General features: G+C 44.9%; 1 protein-coding gene across 4 annotated transcripts in view; it reads left to right on the top strand.

Annotated features, from left to right (window-relative positions):
• The window catches only part of LOC110499571 (AT-rich interaction domain 4B), a 175,863-nt gene that overhangs the window by 102,055 nt on the left and 47,935 nt on the right, over positions 1 to 25,873 (top strand). For all 4 annotated transcript variants that reach the window (XM_090211960.1, XM_090211963.1, XM_090211961.1 and 1 more), the window contains 5 exons: positions 5,158 to 5,230; positions 5,962 to 6,056; positions 6,834 to 6,931; positions 12,286 to 12,517; positions 18,420 to 18,640. In XM_090211960.1, the coding sequence (XP_090068086.1) occupies positions 5,158 to 5,230; positions 5,962 to 6,056; positions 6,834 to 6,931; positions 12,286 to 12,517; positions 18,420 to 18,640 (719 nt within the window). The remainder of the gene's footprint in view (positions 1 to 5,157; positions 5,231 to 5,961; positions 6,057 to 6,833; positions 6,932 to 12,285; positions 12,518 to 18,419; positions 18,641 to 25,873) is intronic.

Genomic DNA, 25,873 nt, shown 5'->3' with positions numbered 1-25,873 from the left:
GTGGACATTTAACGACGTGGACATTTAACGACGTGGACATTTAACGACGTGGACATTTAACGACGTGGACATTTAACTACGTGGACATTTAAAGACGTGGACATTTAACTACGTGGACATTTAAAGACATGGACATTTAAAGACATGGACATTTAAAGACATGGACATTTAACAACATGGACATTTAACTACATGACATTTAACTACATGGACATTTAACTACATGGACATTTAACTACATGGACATTTAAAGACATGGACATTTAACTACATGGACATTTAACTACATGGACATTTAAAGACATGGACATTTAAAGACATGGACATTTAACTACATGGACATTTAAAGACATGGACATTTAAAGACATGGACATTTAAAGACATGGACATTTAACGACATGGACATTTAACGACATGGACATTTAACGACATGGACATTTAACTACATGGACATTTAACTACATGGACATTTAACTACATGGACATTTAACGACATGGACATTTAAAGACATGGACATTTAAAGACATGGACATTTTAAAGACATGGACATTTAAAGACATGGACATTTAAAGACATGGACATTTAAAGACATGGACATTTAAAGACATGGACATTTAACTACATGGACATTTAACTACTTGGACATTTAACTACTTGGACATTTAACTACTTGGACATTTAACTACATGGACATTTAAAGACATGGACATTTAAAGACATGGACATTTAACGACATGGACATTTAAAGACATGGACATTTAACTACATGGACATTTAACTACATGGACATTTAAAGACATGGACATTTAAACACATGGACATTTAACTACATGGACATTTAACTACATGGACATTTAAAGACATGGACATTTAACTACCTGGACATTTAACTACATGGACATTTAAAGACATGGACATTTAAAGACATGGACATTTAAAGACATGGACATTTAACTACATGGACATTTAACTACATGGACATTTAAAGACATGGACATTTAAAGACATGGACATTTAAAGACATGGACATTTAAAGACATGGACATTTAACTACATGGACATTTAACTACATGGACATTTAACTACAGGGACATTTAACTACATGGACATTTAACTACATGGACATTTAAAGACATGGACATTTTAATGACATGGACATTTAACGACATGGACATTTAAAGACATGGACATTTAACTACATGGACATTTAACTACATGGACATTTAAAGACATGGACATTTAAAGACATGGACATTTAACTACATGGACATTTAACTACATGGACATTTAACTACATGGACATTTAACTACATGGACATTTAAAGACATGGACATTTAACGACATGGACATTTAAAGACATGGACATTTAAAGACATGGACATTTAACTACATGGACATTTAAAGACATGGACATTTAAAGACATGGACATTTAAAGACATGGACATTTAAAGACATGGACATTTAACTACATGGACATTTAACTACATGGACATTTAAAGACATGGACATTTAAAGACATGGACATTTAACTACATGGACATTTAAAGACATGGACATTTAAAGACATGGACATTTAAAGACATGGACATTTAAAGACATGGACATTTAACTACATGGACATTTAACTACATGGACATTTAAAGACATGGACATTTAAAGACATGGACATTTAAAGACATGGACATTTAAAGACATGGACATTTAAAGACATGGACATTTAACGACATGGACATTTAACTACATGGACATTTAACTACATGGACATTTAAAGACATGGACATTTAAAGACATGGACATTTAAAGACATGGACTATTAAAGACTACAAAAATCTCTGAAACTGGAAACACTTATCTCCCTCACTAGCTTTAAGCACCAACTGTCAGAGCAGCTCACAGATTACTGCACCTGTACATAGCCCACCTATAATTTAGCCCTATCAACTACCTCTTTCCCAAGTGTATTTAATTCATTTATTTATTTTGCTCCTCTGCACCCCATTATTTTTATTTCTACTTTGCACATTCTTCCATTGCAAAACTACCATTCCAGTGTTTTACTTGCTATATTGTATTTACCTTGCCACCATGGCCTTTTTGCCTTTACCTCCCTTCTCACCTCATTTGCTCACATTGTATATAGACTTGTTTATACTTTATTATTGACTGTATGTTTGTTTTACTCCATGTGTAACTCTGTGTTGTTGTATCTGTCGAACTGCTTTGCTTTATCTTGGCCAGGTCGCAATTGTAAATGAGAACTTGTTCTCAACTTGTCTACCTGGTTAAATAAAGGTAAAATAAAAATAAATAAATAAAAAGACATGGCTGAGTAAGGCACAAGAGGGCATGAAATCCGATTCTCGGACCCTTTCTTTTCACACAGTATATACATGATATTGGAAGGAATTTTAATTGTCCAGGGCATGAATGTGACACACCCCTTTCAGGGTGGCAGGTAACCTCGAGGTTAGAGCGTGTCACGTAAAGTTGCTGGTTCGAATACCGGAGCCGACAAGGTGAAAGATCTGTCGCTGTGCCCTTGAGCAAGGCACTTAACCTTCATTGCTCCAGGGGCGCTCTACAACGGTGACCCTGGCTGTGACCCTACTCCATGCGGGTGTCTCAGGGGGAGTTGGGATATGGTGACCTTGGCTGTGACCCCACTCTCAGCCAGAGTCACTCAGAGGGAGTTGGGATATGGTGACCTTGGCTGTGACCCCACTCTCAGAGGGAGTTGGGTATATGGTGACCCTGGCTGTGACCCCACTCTCTGCGGGTGTCTCAGGGGGAGTTGGGATATGGTGACCCTGGCTGTGACCCCACTCTCAGAGGGAGTTGGGATATGGTGACCCTGGCTGTGACCCCACTCCCTGCGGGTGTCTCAGGGGGAGTTGGGATATGGTGACCCTGGCTGTGACCCTACTCCCTGCGGGTGTCTCAGGGGGAGTTGGGATATGGTGACCTTGGCTGTGACCCCACTCTCAGAGGGAGTTGGGATATGGTGACCCTGGCTGTGACCCCACTCCCTGCGGGTGTCTCAGGGGGAGTTGGGATATGGTGACCCTGGCTGTGACCCCACTCCCTGCGGGTGTCTCAGGGGGGATTGAGATATGGTGACCCTGGCTGTGACCCCACTCTCAGAGGGAGTTGGGATATGGTGACCCTGGCTGTGACCCCACTCCCTACGGGTGTCTCAGGGGGAGTTGGGATATGGTGACCTTGGCTGTGACCCCACTCTCAGAGGGAGTTGGGATATGGTGACCTTGGCTGTGACCCCACTCTGAGGTAGTTGAGATATGGTGACCCTGGCTGTAACCCCACTCCCTGCGGGTGTCTCAGGGGGAGTTGGGATATGGTGACCCTGGCTGTGACCCCACTCCCTGCGGGTGTCTCAGGGGGGATTGAGATGCTGTGACCCCACTCCCTGCGGGTGTCTCAGGGGGGATTGAGATATGGTGACCCTGGCTGTGACCCTACTCCCTGCGGGTGTCTCAGGGGGAGTTGAGATATGGTGACTCTGGCTGTGACCCCACTCCCTGCGGGTGTCTCAGGGGGAGTTGGGATATGGTGACCCTGGCTGTGACCCTACTCCCTGCGGGTGTCTCAGGGGGAGTTGGGATATGGTGACCTTCGCTGTGACCCCACTCTCAGAGGGAGTTGGGATATGGTGACCTTGGCTGTGACCCCACTCTCAGAGGGAGTTGGGATATGGTGACCCTGGCTGTGACCCCACTCCCTGCGGGTGTCTCAGGGGGAGTTGGGATATGGTGACCCTGGCTGTGACCCCACTCCCTGCGGGTGTCTCAGGGGGGATTGAGATATGGTGACCCTGGCTGTGACCCCACTCTCAGAGGGAGTTGGGATATGGTGACCCTGGCTGTGACCCCACTCCCTACGGGTGTCTCAGGGGGAGTTGGGATATGGTGACCTTGGCTGTGACCCCACTCTCAGAGGGAGTTGGGATATGGTGACCTTGGCTGTGACCCCACTCTGAGGTAGTTGAGATATGGTGACCCTGGCTGTAACCCCACTCCCTGCGGGTGTCTCAGGGGGAGTTGGGATATGGTGACCCTGGCTGTGACCCCACTCCCTGCGGGTGTCTCAGGGGGGATTGAGATATGGTGACCCTGGCTGTGACCCCACTCCCTGCGGGTGTCTCAGGGGGGATTGAGATATGGTGACCCTGGCTGTGACCCTACTCCCTGCGGGTGTCTCAGGGGGAGTTGAGATATGGTGACTCTGGCTGTGACCTCACTCCCTGCGGGTGTCTCGGGGAGTTGAGATATGGTGACCCTGGCTGTGACCCTACTCCCTGCGGGTGTCTCAGGGGGAGTTGGGATATGGTGACCTTGGCTGTGACCCCACTCTCAGAGGGAGTTGGGATATGGTGACCTTGGCTGTGACCCCACTCTGAGGTAGTTGAGATATGGTGACCCTGGCTGTAACCCCACTCCCTGCGGGTGTCTCAGGGGGAGTTGGGATATGGTGACCCTGGCTGTGACCCCACTCCCTGCGGGTGTCTCAGGGGGATTGAGATATGGTGACCCTGGCTGTGACCCCACTCCCTGCGGGTGTCTCAGGGGGGATTGAGATATGGTGACCCTGGCTGTGACCCTACTCCCTGCGGGTGTCTCAGGGGGAGTTGAGATATGGTGACTCTGGCTGTGACCTCACTCCCTGCGGGTGTCTCGGGGAGTTGAGATATGGTGACCCTGGCTGTGACCCTACTCCCTGCGGGTGTCTCAGGGGGAGTTGGGATATGGTGACCTTGGCTGTGACCCCACTCTAAGAGGGAGTTGGGATATGGTGACCTTGGCTGTGACCCCACTCTGAGGTAGTTGAGATATGGTGACCCTGGCTGTAACCCCACTCCCTGCGGGTGTCTCAGGGGGAGTTGAGATATGGTGACTCTGGCTGTGACCTCACTCCCTGCGGGTGTCTCGGGGAGTTGAGATATGGTGACCCTGGCTGTGACCCTACTCCCTGCGGGTGTCTCAGGGGGAGTTGGGATATGCAGAAAACAAATTTCCATTTCACACAAGGACAATATAACAGGACAATATAAGCACCCCCCCCCCCCCCCCCAAATTATGAATATTATTATTATAGGAGTCAATGTCATGTGTGTTGTAATTTCCTGTTCCTGTGTGCAGGAGGAAGTGGAGCCCTTCCCCGAGGAGAGAGAGAACTTCTTGCAGCAGCTATACAAGTTCATGGAGGACAGAGGTGAGACACGCTCCTTAAGATCAATCCCAACTCCTGTTTGATCCACCCACCTAGACTGACAGAGAACTGCCTCCCACACAGTTGAATGCTAGTGTTGCATGGATTGTAGTGGTATAATGCAACTTCACTACCTTTTTGATACTAGAAGATGAAAAATGGTAAGCTATTAGAATTAGTTACTTTCAGTACTTCTGAAGTAGCAAGCTAGCCAGTCTACTTGTCTTCTTTAGGGGACAGTAGTAAGCTAGCCAGGCTACTTGTCTTCTTTAGGCGACAGTAGTAAGCTGGCCAGGCTACTTGTCTTCTTTAGGGGGCAGTAGTAAGCTAGCCAGGCTACTTGTCTTCTTTAGGGGACAGTAGTAAGCTAGCCAGGCGATTTGTCTTCTTTAGGGGGCAGTAGTAAGCTAGCCAGGCTATTTGCTCATGCAGCTGACAGCATAAGCCACTTGAGAAGCAAGCGAGAAGAAAGAAAATGAGGATCGTTTTAGAATTGAGTATCATTTTAGAATTGAGTATTGGTTTATTATTGAGTATTGTTTTGGCATCTAGTATTGTGATACTAAACCTGGTATTGGTACCGAAGTCAAAATTCTGGTATAGCGACAACACTAGTTTGAGTGAAACGTTTTGAACAAAACTTTATGTGCCTTGCACCTGAAAGTAGCTAGATGTGTGTGTTCTACTTCTGAACCTGTTTCCATCTAACTATTGTGTTGTTTATCCTCCTGTAGGAACCCCCATCAACAAGAAACCAGTGCTGGGCTACAGGAACCTGGACCTCTTCAAGCTCTACAGACTGGTGCAGAAACTGGGAGGCTTCCATGATGTGTGTATCCAGCTCCACTGATCATAATCACCCAGCTCCACTGATCATAAGCACCCAGCTCCACTGATCATAAGCACCCAGCTCCACTGATCATAAGCACCCAGCTCCACTGATCATAAGCGCCCAGCTCCACTGATCATAATCATCCAGTTCCACTGATCATAATCACCCAGCTCCACTGATCATAAGCACCCAGCTCCACTGATCATAAGCACCCAGCTCCACTGATCATAAGCACCCAGCTCCACTGATCATAAGCACCCAGCTCCACTGATCATAAGCACCCAGCTCCACTGATCATAATCGCCCAGCTCCACTGATCATAATCGCCCAGCTCCACTGATCATAATCACCCAGCTCCACTGATCATAAGCACCCAGCTCCACTGATCATAAGCACCCAGCTCCACTGATCATAATCATCCAGCTCCACTGATCATAATCATCCAGTTCCACTGATCATAATCACCCAGCTCCACTGATCATATTCACCCAGTTCCACTGATCATAATCACCCAGCTCCACTGATCATAATCACCCAGCTCCACTGATCATATTCACCCAGTTCCACTGATCATAATAACCCAGCTCCACTGATCATAATAACCCAGCTCCACTGATCATAAGCACCCAGCTCTATTACCATTTACCATTACCATTACCATTACCAGTTCACCAGCCTTTTGTCCTGAGTGAATGTTCTACTGTGACATATTGGCATATTGGAATCTGTAATGTCTCTATTTCTCTGTGCCTTGTTCTCTCGTGTCCTGAGCAGATTGAGAGTGGATCCGTATGGAAGACTGTCTACCAGGCTCTGGGAATCCCTGTGCTTAACTCTGCCGCCGGCTACAACGTCAAATGTGCTTACCGCAAGTACGTATTGCCACACCAGCCCTGTGCTCTTCATATTACAGCGCATATTTGGGGGGGGTCCGAAATTATTGACACACTTGACAAAGATTGTATAAAAAAGACTGTGTAAAATACCAAATACTGAGCTATATTGAATGCTCAAAAAATATGTATATATTTTATCACCAATGACTAAGAGAAAGAGATTTTAACAATAATAATTAAAACAATTCTCCAAAATTATTGCCTGTTTTCAATACTTGGCCTTATGACAATAATGGCACTGCGCCTTTTTCGACGGTTATCGACTATAATAAATGTAGCTGCCACTATTGAAACCATTGGAACAAAGTTTATCATAGCGGTTTGCACTTTATTATGGATGGTAGGTTCAGTACACATCAGGCATTGTGTTGTTGTTGTGGTGTTTGTTGATGTTTGACAGGTTGTCTTTGTAAATCCTTTATTGACTTAAGTGTATAAATAAAGTAAAAATCAAATCAAATCAAATGTATTTATATATCCCTTCGTACATCAGCTGATATCTCAAAGTGCGGTACAGAAACCCAGCCTAAAACCCCAAACAGCAAGCAATGCAGGTGTAGAAGCACGGTGGCTAGGAAAAACTCCCTAGAAAGGCCAAAACCTAGGAAGAAACCGAGAGAGGAACCAGGCTATGTGGGGTGGCCAGTCCTCTTCTGGCTGTGCCGGGTGGAGATTGTAACAGAACATGGCCAAGATGTTCAAATGTTCATAAATGACCAGCATGGTCAAATAATAATAATCACAGGCAGAACAGTTGAAACTGGAGCAGCAGCACAGCCAGGTGGACTGGGGACAGCAAGGAGTCATCATGTCAGGTAGTCCTGAGGCATGGTCCTAGGGCTCAGGTCCTCCGAGAGAGAGAAAGAAAGAGAAAATTAGAGAGAGCATACTTAAATTCACACAGGACACCGGATAGGACAGGGGAAGTACTCCAGAAATAACAGACTGACCCTAGCCCCCCGACACATAAACTACTGCAGCATAAATACTGGCGGCTGAGACAGAAAAAAAGATATACATACGGTACCAGTCAAATGTTTGGACACTCCTTCCAGGGTTTTCTTTATTTGTACTATTTTCTACATTGTAGAATAATTAAATAACATACAGTGGGGCAAAAAAGTATTTAGTCAGCCACCAATTGTGCAAGTTCTCCCAATTTAAAAGATGAGAGAGGCCTGTAATTTTCATCATAGGTACACTTCAACTATGACAGACAAAATGAGAAAAGAAAATCCAGAAAATCACAATGTAGGATTTTTAATGAATTTATTTGCAAATTATGGTGGAAAATAAGTATTTGGTCACCTACAAACAAGCAAGATTTCTGGCTCTCACAGACCTGTAACTTCTTCTTTAAGAGGCTCCTCTGTCCTCCACTCGTTACCTGTATTAATGGCACCTGTTTGAACTTGTTATCAGTATAAGAGACACCTGTCCACAACCTCAAACAGTCTCACACCAAACTCCACTATGGACAAGACCAAAGAGCTGTCATAGGACACCAGAAACAAAATTGTAGACCTGCACCAGGCTGGGAAGACTGAATCTGCAATAGGTAAGTAGCTTGGTTTGAAGAAATCAACTGTGGGAGCAATTATTAGGAAATGGAAGACAAACAAGACCACTGATAATCTCCCTCGATCTGGGACTCCACGCAAGATCTCACCCTGTGGGGTCAAAATGATCACAAGAACGGTGAGCAAAAATCCCAGAACCACACGGGGGGACCTAGTGAATGACCTGCAGAGAGCTGGGACGAAAGTAACAAAGCCTACCATCAGTAACACACTATGCCGCCAGGGACTCAAATCCTGCAGTGCCAGACGTGTCCCCCTGCTTAAGCTAGTACATGTCCAGGCCCGTCTGAAGTTTGCTAGAGAGCATTTGGATGATCCAGAAGAAGATTGGGAGAATGTCATATGGTCAGATGAAACCAAAATATAACTTGGTAAATACTCAACTCGTCGTGTTTGGAGGACAAAGAATGCTGAGTTGCATCCAAAGAACACCTTACCTACTATGAAGCATGGGGGTGGAAACATCATGCTTTGGGGCTGTTTTTCTGCAAAGGGACCAGGATGACTGATCCGTGTAAAGGAAAGAATGAATGGGGCCATGTATCCTGAGATTTTGAGTGAAAACCTCCTTCCATCAGCAAGGGCATTGAAGATGAAATGTGGCTAGGTCTTTCAGCATGACGATGATCCCAAACACACCGTCCGGGCAACGAAGGAGTGGCTTCGTAAGAAGCATTTCAAGGTCCTGGAGTGGCCTAGCCAGTCTCCAGATCTCAACCCCATAGAAAATCTTTGGAGGGAGTTGAAAGTCCATGTTGCCCAGCAACAGCCCCAAAACATCACTGCTCTAGAGGAGATCTGCATGGAGGAATGGGCCAAAATACCAGCAACAGTGTGTGAAAACCTTGTGAAGACTTACAGAAAACGTTTGACCTCTGTCATTGCCAACAAAGGGTATATAACAAAGACAGGTTGAAGCCCGCTTGACAGACAGGTTGAAGCCCGCTTGACAGACAGGTTGAAGCCCGCTTGACAGACAGGTTGAAGGCATCCGTGACAGAGAGTATACCTGTATACAGGTAGTCTACTGTAGCTACATTTTCAGATATTACACGTTTCTAATTTAGTCAGTCATTTTCATTTCAAGTTAAAGTGTACTGTTAGCTAGCTCGCGAAAGTTAGCTGGCTCGCTAAGTGTACTGTTAGCTAGCTCGTGAACGTTAGCTGGCTCGCTAAGTGTACTGTTAGCTAGCTCGCTAACTTTACATGTATAGTCTGTGTAGTAATATTTCAAAGCAAATCAAAAGTTATTTGTCACATGCAACTTTTCAGGGAAGTCAGGAACCAATATACACAGTCAGTTAGGAAAGCTAAGGCTAGCTTTTTCAAACAGAAATTTGCATCCTGTAGCACTAATTCCAAAAAGTCCTGGGACACTGTAAAGTCCACGGAGAATAAGAGCACCTCCTCCCAACTGCCCACTGCACTGAGGCTAGGAAACACTGTCACCAGCAATAAATCTACGATATTCGAGAATTTCAACAAGCATTTTTCTACGGCTGGCCATGCTTTCCACCTGGCTACCTCTATCTCGGCCTACATCTCTGCACCCCCTGCAGCAACTTGCCCAAGCCTCCCCATTTCTCCTTCTCCCAAATCCAGACAGCTGATGTTCTGGAGGAGCGGCAAAATCTGGATCTCTACAAATCAGCTGGGCTAGACAATCTGGACCCTCTCTTTCTAAAATGATCCACCGAAATTGTTGCAACCCCTATTACTAGCCGTGACCTCCAACTGCTTTTAAATGCTAGTAAAACTAAACGCATGCTCTTCAACCAATCGCGGCCCGCACCTGCCCGCCCATCCAGCATCACTACTCTGGACGGTTCTGACTTAGAATATGTGGACAACTACAAATATCTAGGTGTCTGGTTAGACTGTAAACTCTCCTTCCAGACTCTCATTAAGCATCTCCAATCTAAAATGAAATCTAGAATCTGCTTTCTGTTTCGCAACAAAGCCTCCTTCCCTCATGCTACCAAACATACCCTCGTAAACTGACTATCCTGCCGACTTGTTGGCTGTTTGTACAGATCTGTTTGTACAGATGAACGTAGTACCTTCAGGCGTTTGGAAATTGCTCCCAAGGATGAACCAGACTTGTGGAGGCCTACAATTTTTTTTCTGAGGTCTTAGCTGATTTCTTTAGATTTTCCCAAGATGTCAAGCAAAGAGGCACTGAGTTTGAAGGTAGGCCTTGAAATACATCCACAGGTACACTTTCAATTGACTCAAATGATGTCAATTAGCCTATCAGAAGCTTCTAAAGCCATGACATAATTTTCTGGAATTTTCAAAGCTGTTTAAAGGCACAGTCAACTTAGTGTATGTAAACTTCTGACCCACTGGAATTGTGATACAGTGAAAAAATCTGTCTGTAACAATTGCTGGAAAAATTACTTGTGTCATGCACAAAGTAGATGTCCTAACCGACTTGCCAAAACTATAGTTTGTTATATGTAGTTTGTGGAGTTGTTGAAAAACAAGTTTTAATGACTCCAACCTAAATGTATGTAACTTATTGTGGGAAGCTTGTGGAAGGCTACCTGAAACGATTGACCCAAGTTAAACAATTTAAAGCAATGCTACCAAATACTAATTGAGTGTATGTAAACTTCTGTAAACTTCTGACACACTGGGAATGTGATGAAATAAATACAAGTTTAAATAAATCATTCTCTCTACTATTATTTGACATTTCACATTCTTAAAATAAAGTGGTGATCCTATCTGACCTAAAACAGGGAATTTTTACTAGGATTAAATGTCAGGAATTCTGAAAAACTTAATTTAAATGTATTTGTCTAAGGTTGATGTAAACTTCCGACTTCAACTGTGTGTTGAACCATATTACGTTATACAGGTAAGTCAATAAAGGACAAATTGTTTTTTATAAAGATGACCTATCAAACATAATAAACACCAATAATCAACTACTGTTACGCTATGCTTTATGTGTACTGAACCTACCACCCGTTATAATCAACTACTGTTACGCTATGCTTTATGTGTACTGAACCTACCACCCGTTATAATCAACTACTGTTACGCTATGCTTTATGTGTACTGAACCTACCACCCGTTATAATCAACTACTGTTACACTATGCTTTATGTGTACTGAACCTACCACCCGTTATAATCAACTACTGTTACACTATGCTTTATGTGTACTGAACCTACCACCTGTTATAATCAACTACTGTTACACTATGCTTTATGTGTACTGAACCTACCACCCCGTTATAAATTGCAATGCGCCATCGTCTGTCCCAATGGCTTCAAAACAGTGGCTGCTGAATTTATATAAATAACATTGCCATCGTCATATAGAGGACATCGCCATAGTCAGTAATCAGAATGAATGTTGACAGATTGATTTGTTTTGTGATGTTTACTATAGAATATTATTTTAATTCTTAATTTCTTCACTCATCCATATGCTTTTTGAAAGTGTAGCTTTTCATCAATCCAGATGTCCAGATATTTATAAGTGGGGGATCAATGAGGGCACCGTCCACATAAATCATCAGATAATATTTTACGTAATCTGGAACGTAACTTGGTTTTACCTGCATTAAGTACCAATTTCAGTTCAACAAAGGCTTTCTGCAGTAGAGGCAGATTGAAGTTATTTGATAAGGTATTGTTTTGCTCCTCTTTATCAAGGAATCCAATAACTCCAGACGGTATTGGAGTCACAGTGTTGACACCTTATTTGTGGTTGTTGATGTGTTGGGTTCTTTCTCAGGTACCTGTATGGGTTTGAGGAATACTGCACCTCCTGCGTCATCACTTTCCGTATGGACCTACCCCTGAAGCAGCCCAAGGCGGAGGGGGAGAGTGGGGAGGCATGGTCAGGGGGAGCCACTTCCGTCCCCCCTGTAGCCTCCTCCAGCTGTGGAGAGGAACAGAAGCAGAATGTATCTGAGAAATCCTCAGCGAGCTCAGAGACCAGCAGCGCTCAGCCTGACATCAACAAGGTCTCTGTCTCTCTCACGCTCTCACTCTCTCTGTCTCAAATCAATTCAAAGGTAGTTTTTTTTTGGAATGGGAAACTCCTGAGTGGCGCAGCAGTCTAAGGCACTGCATCTCAGTGCTAGTGGTGTTACTACAGACCCTGGTTCGATTCCAGGCTGTGTCACAACTGCCCGTGATTGGGAGTCCCATAGGGCATCGCACAATTGGCCCAATGACGTCCAGGTTTGGCCAGGATTAGCTGTCATTGTTAATAAGAATTTGTTCTTAACTGACTTGCTAAGTTAAATAAAGGTCAAATATATTATAAACATTTTCTTGCCTTAATAAATAAAGATAAAATAAAAAGTAAACATATGTTTACAAAGTGAAATAGATCATTTATTTTAGTTTTTGTTTATTATCAGAAATTAACAGTGTTACACAGAAATTTCAAAAGAATAGAGACTTTTCACATTTTATAATATTGGCTATACACTGAGTGGACAAAACATTAGGAATACCTGCTCTTTTGACATACTGACCAGGTAAATCCAGGTGAAATCTATGATCCCTTGTTGATGTCACTTGTTAAATCAACATCAATCAGTATAGATGAAGGGGAGGAGTCAGGTTAAAGAAGGATTTTTAAGTCTTGAGACAATTGAGACATGGATTGTGTATATACAGTGCCTTTGGAAAGTATTCAGACCCCTTGACTTGTTCTACATTTTGTTGCGTTACAGCCTTATTCTAAAATGGATTAAATGAAAAAGATCCTCATCAATCTACACACAATACCCCATAATGACATCACAGTACCCCATAATGACATCACAGTACCCCATAATGACATCACAGTACCCCATAATGACATCACAGTACCCCATAATGACATCACAATACCCCATAATGTCATCACAGTACCCCATAATGTCATCACAGTACCCCATAATGACATCACAGTACCCCATAATGACAAAGCGAAAACAGGGCTTTAGAAATTTGACCAAATGTATTTAAAATAAAAAACGGATACCTTATTTACATACATATTCAAATTCTTTGCTATGAGACTCGAAATTGAGCTCGGGTGCATCCTGTTTCCATTGATCATCGTTGAGATGTTTCTACAACTTGATTGACGTCCACCTGTGGTAAATTCAATTGATTGGACATGATTTGGAAAGGCACACTCCTGTCTATATAAAGGTCTCACAGTAGTCAGTGCATGTCAGAGCAAAAACCAAGCCATGAGATCGAAGGAATTGTCCGTAGAGCACCGAGACAGGATTCTGTTTGCACAGATCTGGGGAAGGGTACCAAAACATTTCTGCAGCATTGAAGGTCCCCAAGAACACAGTGCCCTCCATCATTCTTAAATGGCAGAAGTTCGGAACCACTAACACACTTCCTAAAGCTGGCCAGCCTGGCCAAACTGAGCAATCGGGGGAGAAGTGCCTTGGTCAGGGAGGTGACCAAGAATCCAATGGTCACTCTGACAGAGCTCCAGAGTTCCTCTGTGGAGATGGGACAACCTTCCAGAAGGACAACCATCTCTGTAGCACTCCACCAATCAGGCCTTAATGGTAGTTGGCAGACGGAAGCCACTCCTCAGTAAAAGGCACATGACAGCCCACTTGGAGTTTGCCAAAAAGCACCTAAAGGACTCTGACTATGAGAATCAAGATTATCTGGTCAGATGAAACTAATATTGAACTCTTTGGCCTGAATGCCAAGTGGTACGTATGGAGGAAACCTGGCACGATCCCTACGGCGGTGAAGTATGGTGGTGGCAGCATGTGGGGACCTCGGCCACTCGAGCCACAGCCTTTTCACCCCGCTACCATCTAGAAGGCGGATGGAAACCCTGGACTGGGTTAATGAGCGGTTTCCTTCCTCTCCGGAAACTGAGTTAGTAAGGACGCCTGTATCTTTGTAGTGACTGGGTGTAATGATTCTCCGTCCAAAGTGTATTTAATAACTTCACCATGCTCAAAGGGATATTCAATGTCTGCCTTTTTTTTTACCCATCTACTAATAGGTGCCTTTCTTTGTGAGGCAGTGGCAAACCTCCCCGGTCTCTTATGTTGAATCTGTTTGAAATTCAGTGATGAGGTAGTCATTACAATAATCATGTTAAACATTAAGCAACTTATTATGTGACTTGTTAAGCAAATTTGTGACCCATTTCAGGAAACCAGGCATGTGTCACAAGTCACAGGAGAGCCATTTTTTGTTTATTTTTTTAAACTTTCATGTGCCTTAATGACAAACTTGTATGCCATCTGTAAATACGAATACATTTGTTAAATTATGATCCTAGTTGGTTAAGCCACAGAAAAAGTCAGCAACCTTCCCACTAGCCATGATTTCCTGAGATAATGAGTGGGCTGGACATGCCGAAAGAGGAGTTCAGATTGGCCTGCCATATAGAGGGCTTCTGTCTATTTGAGCTGGTCAGTCTGGTAATCCTGTCAAAAACTGATTTTTAAAACATGTATAATGTAGTGGAGCTGCATCAGTGTTGATCTCCACTTTCTGGAGGATCGAGTTTTGAAACCAGTGTAATTAGAGTAAAGATGGCTAAAGAGATGGAGAATTAGAGCTAAAGAGATGGAGAATTAGAGCTAAAGAGATGGATAATTAGAGCTAAAGAGATGGATAATTAGAGCTAAAGAGATGGAGAATTAGAGCTAAAGAGATGGAGAATTAGAGCTAAAGAGATGGAGAATTAGAGCTAAAGAGATGGAGAATTAGAGCTAAAGAGATGGATAATTTGAGCTAAAGAGATGGATAATTAGAGCTAAAGAGATGGAGAATTAGAATAAAGAGAAAACACCTGTCTCCGGAATACATCTTCAAACTTAGGGCATCCGTGACAGGGAGACGCACCCACCATGTATGAGGATGTAAGATAGCTAGCTACATTTTCAGATATGACACGTTTCTAATTTTGACAGAAGTTTAATTTCAAGCTAAAGTGTATTGTTAGCTAGCTGACGGTAGCTGGCTGGCTCCATAGCTAACATTTATTAGTGTATGACAGCTGTGTCTGTCTGGAGCTCACTGGTGCAGGAAACTCTTAGGGCCCAGAATATTTTATACAAAGTTTCAAGTTTCTTAAAGAAAGGCCAAATGTAGCCAATGTGATTTATAGAATATTTATTTTTATCAGGCTATTTTCTACCTGCAGACTGCAATGTTTTTATTTGTTGTCTTTATGTAGGCTATTTTTACATAGTTGGCAGTGGCAATAGATACTTTTAGACTTTTTTATAATTTTAATTTAGATAGAATTTTGATTTCCCACATGACAAATGATTTTGAGATGCAAAGATGTTATTATAAATGAATACCAGAACAGTAGATGTTAAGATACATTGTCACTTGACAAGAAACAGGGTGCAGACCCTTGGTGTAGTCTATTACCGGCAAGCTTTGTGAGCATAACGGCAGAATCTGTAAAGGCCTTCGCAGTGGAAGGTCTGGTGGGGGTACAGTTTATTTTTATTTTCTTCTTGATTTCAAGTTTGTCTTATTTCATCAAACAGTGTGCTTAAAGCATCTGACAAACGCAATGCGTATAGTTGATTTTATTAAAACACAGAGGGGGTGTCTATAGAGGGGGTGTCAAAGTAAGATGGCACTAACACTCATGGAAGCTCTGCTTCTATCTCCTAAGACACGACAGACATGGAAGCTCTGCTTCTATATCCTAAGACACGACAGACATGGAAGCTCTGCTTCTATATCCTAAGACACGACAGACATGGAAGCTCTGCTTCTATCTCCTAAGACACGACAGACATGGAAGCTCTGCTTCTATATCCTAAGACACGACAGACATGGAAGCTCTGCTTCTATCTCCTAAGACATGACAGACATGGAAGCTCTGCTTCTATCTCCTAAGACAAGACATACATGGAAGCTCTGCTTCTATCTCCTAAGACACGACAGACATGGAAGCTCTGCCTCTATCTCCTAAGACAATACAGACATGGAAGCTCTGCTACTAGCGCCTAAAACACCAAATACACATATTTAGCAGATGTTATTGTGGGTTTAGCGAAATACTTGTATTCCTAGGTACAACAGTACACACAACCTAAAAGTAAAATAATGGGACGGTATGCAAATTGAAGTGAGTCTAGGGGGTCAGGTAAGGTAGAGGTGATATGATCCTTAACTAGCCTTTCAAATCACTTCATGATGACAGAAGTGAGTGCTACGGGGTCATTTAGTTCAGTTATCTTTGCCTTCTTGGGAACAGGAACAATGGTGGCCATCTTGAAGCATGTGGGGGACAGTAGACTGGGATAGGGAGAGATTGAATATGTCCGTAAACACTACAGTAGAAACGACAACACGATATACAGAAACTATGATGATAACTTAATAATTACTTTGATAGGATGCACACATGTCCAAAGCTATAAAATGAATGTATCCTTTAGTAATTTGGGCTTCATCTGATAGTGTGCCTTTTTGTTTTTTATCCAAATATGTGACTGACCGCCTCGATTTGGTCTTATGGCGCTAAATTTGAAATTGTGTTTTTTAAATTGGATAAAAGTAAATACTCAGAGCTAGAAAATGTTATGTCTGTATGTCATACACTACAGTTGAGGAGCATTGGGAAAGTAATTATGCTTTGAAAGTTAATGAACTTGTAACCTCACTTTTGAGAAAATGGCACTTTAATGTTTTGGTACCTAGTGAAGAGCTCTTCTTTGTCTACCCATTCACCCATTCAGCATCGTTCACACCCTCTTAAGCTTTAGCCCCACCCATCTCTTTAAGGATTCACATGTGAGGCCATGTGCTAAACATTCACTATATCAAATAACATCTAGGTTTATTTGTCACACTCACAGGATACAGAAGGTGTAAACGGTACAGTGAAATGGTTACTAACATATCAGCAATATCAAAAACAGAAAGTGTCCAGATACACTGGTCTAAATGGATGGGTCACTATTGTCTAGACATGTACACATGTTCATGAAATATTATAGATGGCCATAACCCCCCCCCCCCCACCAGCCACATCTAGCTAGGTGGATGGGTCACTATTGTCTAGACATGATTGATGATGGTAATCACCTCCAAATACACCTGGCTAACTTGATGGGTCATGGAATTATCTGACGAAGTGGAGTAATTTGTTTAGACATGCAGCTAGCTAGCTAAATAATGAACCATAATACCAACTCGTACTACTACCAACACAAACATTGCCATAGCTGTAGTATGACTCTGCAGGTAGCTAGCTAACATTAGGTTATAACTAGCAATGCAAATGGTTTTCTGATTTGAATAATATTACTACACAGATAATATACTAGCGAGCCTGCAAGTTAACATTTACTAGCTAACTAGCAGGACTTTAAATCTTTAAATTGTTCAACTCCGTTTGGAAATATAATCCACTGTTTGAAGAGGCGTGCCAGAACGGGAATTCATTACGCGTATTCCAGCCACCTAAACAAACACTTTACAGATTAAATTCTCCAGAAATGAACCTGGCGAACCTAGGTCACAGACCCCCCAAGAGCGGCATTACTCTCCCCCTCGTGCGAACAGACACCCCTTTTCTCCCAATCAGCCCACATTATTTAAAGATACAGCATTTGACAGAGCATTCAATGAAAATAATAAACATTAAGTTCATAGACCAGACATACCCTTATTGTCAGTTGCCAAAACACATTATTTACATACCATTTATGGTGTTTTAACCTTAGTTAGATGACCATGTATGTTTTTCACTTCAGATGGGCTTATATGTGTAACATTTGTAACATTTGTTACGGGATGATTGTTAAACAGGATATGATGCAATAAGATTATTTATAAACAGGCTATGATGTAAAAAGATGATTGATAAACAGAATATGTAGTAACAGCACCATGTCACCCCCACAGGAGGAAAAGACTGAGCTGACCAAGGACAAACCTGAGACAGAACCTTTGAAGCCTGTGCAGCGGATGGCTGAAAGGGAAGGTGATGATGACAATGAGGAAGAAGATGATTATCACAAGCATAGGTCTGATGATGAAGACTGGCCTTCATTTGCTCGCCTCAGAGTGAAGCTGGAACCTTACGATGAGGAGCAGGAGGAAGGGAAGGAGGAGGACATCTCTGGGTAGGTGGTTCTCTCTCCCTGGGGCTGGGAAGGAGGAGGACATCTCTGGGTAGGTGGTCTCTCTCCCTGGGGCTGAGAAGGAGGAGGACATCTCTGGGTAGGTGGTTCTCTCTCCGTGGGTCTGGGAAGGAGGAGGGCATCTCTGGGTAGGTGGTTCTTTCTCCCTGGGGCTGGGAAGGAGGAGGACATCTCTGGATCTGGGTAGGTGGTTCTCTCTCCCTGGGACTGGGAAGGAGGAGGGCATCTCTGGGTAGGTGGTTCTCTCTCCCTGGGGCTGGGAAGGAAGAGGACATCTCTGGGTAGATGGTTCTCTCTCCCTGGGGCTGGGAAGGAGGAGGACATCTCTGGCTCTGGGTAGGTGGTTCTCTTTCCCTGGGGCTGGGAAGGAAGAGGACATCTCTGGGTAGGTGGTTCTCTCTCCCTGGGGCTGGGAAGGAAGAGGACATCTCTGGGTAGATGGTTCTCTCTCCCTGGGGCTGGGAAGGAGGAGGACATCTCTGGCTCTGGGTAGGTGGTTCTCTTTCCCTGGGGCTGGGAAGGAGGAGGACATCTCTGGCTCTGGGTAGGTGGTTCTCTTTCCCTGGGGCTGGGAAGGAGGAGGACATCTCTGGGTAGGTGGTTCTCTCTCCCTTGGGATGGGAAGGAGGAGGACATCTCTGGGTAGGTGGTTCTCTCTCCCTGGGGATGGGAAGGAGGAGGACATCTCTGGGTAGGTGGTTCTCTCTCTACGGCTGGGATATCAGGCAGTACGCTTGAGCGTTGCACAATTCTGGAAACTATCCTCAAATTCCTGACTTTTCCGTAAATCCTGGTTGGAGAATCCCCCGACCAGGATTTCGGGCATGTTTCTGGAACCCTAGTGATGATATCGTAAGGATTTCTCTATTTGTGGAACTCTTCAGCTGATGGGGAATGATGCCCAATGTGTTCCAATAATAGGCCCATCTCATATCATTCAGTACTTGATTCATAAACTAAACGTCCAATGATTGTAGTACATTGACAATAATAATTGAGAGGTCCTAGAACTGAGCACTGATGAACACCTGATTTAATTTGTCCAAATAATGGTACACGTGGTAAATAATGTGTCCGTACTCAGTATCTATGCAAAAAATAGCACTTTACATTGAAATGTTCAAATATTAAAAAATTCACCCTTGATACTTATGTAGCCTTAAGTTAATGGCATAATACCTTAGGCAATCCCTGTCAGCTAAAGAGTTGTGTCTGAGTCTGCAAGCTGGCTTCATTGGGTGGTTGACCGTCTTTAACCACTGTTAACCTGCTGTAGACAGGCAGCTTCCCTTCAGTCCCATCACAGCCTAGTCAACAGTCTGTCCCTTCACAGCCTAGTCAACAGTCTGTCCCCATCACAGCCTAGTCAACAGTCTGTCCCTTCACAGCCTAGTCAACAGTCCATCACACACAGGTGGGTCTGTCCCGTCACAGCCTAGTCAACTATACTCAGTACATTTTAGGTCTCAGACCAAATGTCAATGCTGACTGACTAGCTAGCTAGCTAACTGACTGGCTAGCTGACTGATTGATTGACTAGCTAGCTGACTGACTAGCTAGCTGACTGACTGATTGACTAGCTGACTGACTGATTGACTAGCTAGCTGACTGATTGATTGACTAGCTAGCTGACTGACTGATTAGCTAGCTGATTGACTAGCTAGCTGACAAGCTAGCTGACTGACTAGCTGACTGACTAGCTGATTGACTGACTAGCTAGCTGACTAGCTAGCTGACTGATTGACTAGCTAGCTGACTGATTGACTAGCTAGCTGACTGACTGACTAGCTAGCTGACTGACTGATTAGCTAGCTGACTGATTAGCTAGCTGACTGACTAGCTAGCTGACTGACTAGCTGACTGACTAGCTGATTGACTGACTAGCTAGCTGACTAGCTAGCTGACTGACTAGCTAGCTGACTGACTGGCTAGCTGACTGACTAGCTAGCTAGCTGACTGACTAGCTAGCTGACTGACTGGCTAGCTGACTGACTAGCGAGCTGACTGACTGACTAGCTAGCTGTGTGAGGTTCTGTGTTATGCACTATAGCCCGTTACCATATCATATGTGATTGAATATTATTTGCTGTTGGCTTGTGTATGTGTTATGCAACATAGCTGACTTGAGACATTGTTAACAGTTTCAGGGCCATGGGCCTTTCTCGTGATGGAAAAATACAGAATAACATAAAAACGGACACATACAGAACGTAGTGTAGCAAACCACAGACTGTTTTTTGTTAGAACTCAAACTTAACAATAACAGAAACCAGATATGTGATAACGGTATCTAGGGAATGAGCGCATAGATACTCTACACAGCAACAGTTACATCTAACAACTGGAGCGCCCGGGGGCTGGTACCAGCTCGTACGACAACAATCAACGATAGGCTGGGTGAGTCTAAACCACGCCCACTCTCTACTCTGTGACAGGCTCAGAGGCAGGAATTACCTCTGTCAGAGTATATTATAATAATTTTGTCAGGTGACTCATTGTCATATTTATCCTGATACCAGATTCGAATTGACGCAACCCTAACAGCTGACTGACTACCTAGCTGACTGACTACCTAGCTGACTGACTACCTAGCTGACTGACTACCTAGCTGACTGACTACCTAGCTGACTGACTGACTGACTGACTAGCTGACTGACTGACTAGCTGACTGACTGACTAGCTGACTGACTGACTAGCTGACTGACTGACTGACTAGCTAGCTGACTGACTGACTGACTAGCTAGCTGACTGACGGACTGACTAGCTAGCTGACTGACGGACTGACTAGCTAGCTGACTGACGGACTGACTAGCTAGCTGACTGACGGACTGACTAGCTAGCTGACGGACTGACTAGCTAGCTGACGGACTGACTAGCTAGCTGACTGACTGACTAGCTAGCTGACTGACTGACTAGATAGCTGACTGACTGACTGACTAGCTGACTGACTGACTGACTGACTAGCTAGCTGACTGACTGACTGACTAGCTAGCTGACTGACGGACTGACTAGCTAGCTGACTGACGGACTGACTAGCTAGCTGACTGACGGACTGACTAGCTAGCTGACTGACGGACTGACTAGCTAGCTGACGGACTGACTAGCTAGCTGACTGACGGACTGACTAGCTAGCTGACGGACTGACTAGCTAGCTGACGGACTGACTAGCTAGCTGACGGACTGACTAGCTAGCTGACTGACTGACTAGCTAGCTGACTGACTGACTAGCTAGCTGACTGACTGACTAGCTAGCTGACTGACTGACTAGATAGATGACTGACTGACTAGATAGATGACTGACTGACTGACTGACTGACTAGCAAGCTGACTGACTAGCAAGCTGACTGACTAGCTAGCAAGCTGACTGACTAGCTAGCAAGCTGACTGACTAGCTGACTGACTGACTAGCTAGCTGACTGGCTAGCTAGCTGACTGACTGACTAGCTAGCTGACTGACTAGCTAGCTGACTAGCTGACTGACTGACTAGCTAGCTGACTGACTAGCTAGCTGACTGACTAGCTAGCTAGCTGACTGACTAGCTAGCTGTAGCTAGCTGACCAGCTGACTGACTAGCTAGCTGACTGACTGACTAGCTAGCTGACTCACTGACTAGCTAGCTGACTGACTGACTAGCTAGCTGACTGACTGACTAGCTAGCTGACTGACTGACTAGCAAGCTGACTGACTAGCAAGCTGACTGACTAGCAAGCTGACTGACTAGCAAGCTGACTGACTAGCTGACTGACTGACTAGCTGACTGACTGACTAGCTGACTGACTGACTAGCTGACTGACTGACTAGCTAGCTGACTGACTAGCTAGCTGACTGACTGACTAGCTAGCTGACTGACTAGCTAGCTGACTAGCTGACTGACTGACTAGCTAGCTGACTCACTAGCTAGCTGACTGACTAGCTAGCTGACTGACTAGCTGACTGACTATCAAGCTGACTGACTATCAAGCTGACTGACTATCAAGCTGACTGACTATCAAGCTGACTGACTAGCAAGCTGACTGACTAGCAAGCTGACTGACTAGCTGACTGACTGACTAGCTGACTGACTGACTAGCTGACTGACTGCCTAGCTGACTGACTGACTAGCTAGCTGACTAGCTGACTGACTGACTAGCTAGCTGACTGACTAGCTAGCTGACTGACTAGCAAGCTGACTGACTAGCAAGCTGACTGACTAGCAAGCTGACTGACTAGCTAGCTGACTGACTGACTAGCTAGCTGACTGAGCAGCCAAAGCCATGTGTCTGACTAAACAGCCCTGGACACAGAGAGTGAGAACCAGATACAGCACAGCATCAAAAAGGGTAGAGGCACTAGAGCACAGTGACATCACTAGAGGGGCACAGTGACATCACTAGAGGGGCACAGTGACATCGCTAGAGGGGCACAGTGACATCGCTAGAGGGGCACAGTGACATCGCTAGAGGGGCACAGTGACATCGCTAGAGGGGCACAGTGACATCGCTAGAGGGGCACAGTGACATCGCTAGAGGGGCACAGTGACATCGCTAGAGGGGCACAGTGACATCGCTAGAGGGGCACAGTGACATCGCTAGAGGGGCACAGTGACATCGCTAGAGGGGCACAGTGACATCGCTAGAGGGGCACAGTGACATCGCTAGAGGGGCACAGTGACATCGCTAGAGGGGCACAGTGACATCGCTAGAGGGGCACAGTGACATCGCTAGAGGGGCACAGTGACATCGCTAGAGGGGCACAGTAACGGCACAACGGGTAGAGGGCCAGTAGAGTAGAGCTCAGCCAGGGCAATAGAGGGGCAGTAGAAAATAACTCAGCCAGGGCAATAGAGGGGCAGTAGAAAATAACTCAGCCAGGGCAATAGAGGGGCAGTAGAAAATAACTCAGCCAGGGCAATAGAGGGGCAGTAGAAAATAACTCAGCCAGGGCAATAGAGAGGCAGTAGAAAAGAACTCAGCCAGGGCAATAGAGGGTATCAAATCAAAGTGTATTTGTCACGTGCGCCGAATAGAACAGGACCTTACAGTGAAATGCTTTCTTATAGGCTCTAATAAATAGTGCAAAAAAGGTATTAGGTGAACAATAGTTAAGTAAAGAAATAAAACACCTGTAAAAAGACAGTGAAAAATAACAGTAGAGAGGCTATATACAGTAGAGGCTATATACAGTAGCAAGGCTATATACAGTAGCGAGGCTATATACAGACACCGGTTAGTCAGGCTGATTGAGGTAGTAAGTACATGTAGATATGAGTAGAGCTCTGAGGTGCAGTAGAGTAGAGCTCAGCCAGGGCAATAGGGTAGAGGGGCAGTAGAGTAGAGCTCAGCCATGGCAATAGAGGGTAGAGGGGCAGTAGAGTAGAGCTCAGCCAGGGCAATAGAGGGGCAGTAGAGCAGAGCTCAGCCAGGGCAATAGAGGGTAGAGGGGCAGTAGAGTAGAGCTCAGCCAGGGCAATAGAGGGGCAGTAGAGCAGAGCTCAGCCATGGCAATAGAGGGTAGAGGGGCAGTAGAGTAGAGCTCAGCCAGGGCAATATAGGGGTAGTAGAGTAGAGCTCAGCCAGGGCAATAGAGGGTAGAGGGGCAGTAGAGTAAAACTCAGCCAGGGCAATAGAGGGTAGAGGGGCAGTAGAGTAGAGCTCAGCCAGGGCAATAGTGGGTAGAGGGGCAGTAGAGTAGAACTCAGCCAGGGCAAAAGAGGGTAGAGGGGCAGTAGAGTAGAGCTCAGCCAGGGCAATAGTGGGTAGAGGGGCAGTAGAGTAGAACTCAGACAGGGCAATAGTGGGTAGAGGGGCAGTAGAGTAGAACTCAGCCAGGGCAATAGTGGGTAGAGAGGCAGTAGAGTAGAACTCAGCCAGGGCAATAGTGGGTAGAGGGGCAGTAGAGTAGAACTCAGCCAGGGCAATAGAGGGTAGAGGGGCAGTAGAATAGTAGAGTAGAGCTCAGCCAGGGCAATAGAGTGGCAGTAGTTTTGTTTGGGGGGGGGGGGGGGGTTATTTAGTAGTAGTGGCTTGGAGGCTAGGGGGTTATTTAGTAGTAGTGGCTTGGAGACTGGGGGGGGGGTTATTTAGTAGTACTGGCTTGGAGGCTAGGGGGGTTATTAAGTAGTAGTGGCTTGGAGGCTACAGGGTTATTTAGTAGTAGTGGCTTGGAGGCTACAGGGTTATTTAGTAGTAGTGGCTTGAAGGCTAGGGGGGTTATTTAGTAGTAGTGGCTTGGAGGCTAGGGGGGTTATTTAGTAGTAGTGGCTTGGAGGCTACAGGGTTATTTAGTAGTAGTGGCTTGGTGACTAGGGGGGTTATTTAGTAGTAGTGGCTTGGAGGCTAGGGGGGTTATTTAGTAGTAGTGGCTTGGAGGCTACAGGGTTATTTAGTAGTAGTGGCTTGGAGGCTAGGGGGGTTATTTAGTAGTAGTGGCTTGGAGGCTAGGGGGGTTATTTAGTAGTAGTGGCTTGGAGGCTAGGGGGGTTATTTAGTAGTAGTGGCTTGGAGGCTAGGGGGGTTATTTAGTAGTGGTGGCTTGGAGGCTAGGGGGGTAATTTAGTAGTAGTGGCTTGGAGGCTAGGGGGGTTATTTAGTAGTAGTGGCTTGGAGGCTAGGGGGGTTATTTAGTAGTAGTGGCTTGGAGGCTAGGGGGGTTATTTAGTAGTAGTGGCTTGGAGGCTAGGGGGGTTATTTAGTAGTAGTGGCTTGGAGGCTAGGGGGGTTATTTAGTAGTAGTGGCTTGGAGGCTAGGGGGGTTATTTAGTAGTAGTGGCTTGGAGGCTAGGGGGGTTATTTAGTAGTAGTGGCTTGGAGGCTAGGGGGGTTATTTAGTAGTAGTGGCTTGGAGGCTACAGGGTTATTTAGTAGTAGTGGCTTTGAGGCTACAGGGTTATTTAGTAGTAGTGGCTTGGAGGCTAGGGGGGTTATTTAGTAGTAGTGGCTTGGAGGCTAGGGGGGTTATTTAGTGGTAGTGGCTTGGAGGCTAGGGGGGTTATTTAGTAGTAGTGGCTTGGAGGCTACAGGGTTATTTAGTAGTAGTGGCTTGGAGGCTAGGGGGGTTATTTAGTAGTAGTGGCCTGGAGGCTAGGGGGGTTATTTAGTAGTAGTGGCTTGGAGGCTAGGGGGGTTATTTAGTAGTAGTGGCTTGGAGGCTGGGGGGTTATTTAGTAGTAGTGGCTTGGAGGCTAGGGGGGTTATTTAGTAGTAGTGGCTTGGAGGCTAGGGGGGTTATTTAGTAGT

Source organism: Oncorhynchus mykiss, chromosome 20, assembly GCF_057628025.1.
Source record: "Oncorhynchus mykiss isolate SJ-2025 chromosome 20, ASM5762802v1, whole genome shotgun sequence".
Lineage (NCBI taxonomy): Eukaryota > Metazoa > Chordata > Actinopteri > Salmoniformes > Salmonidae > Oncorhynchus > Oncorhynchus mykiss.
Note: the sequence above shows the minus strand (reverse complement) of the source record. Positions and strands in the feature narration are given on the sequence as shown.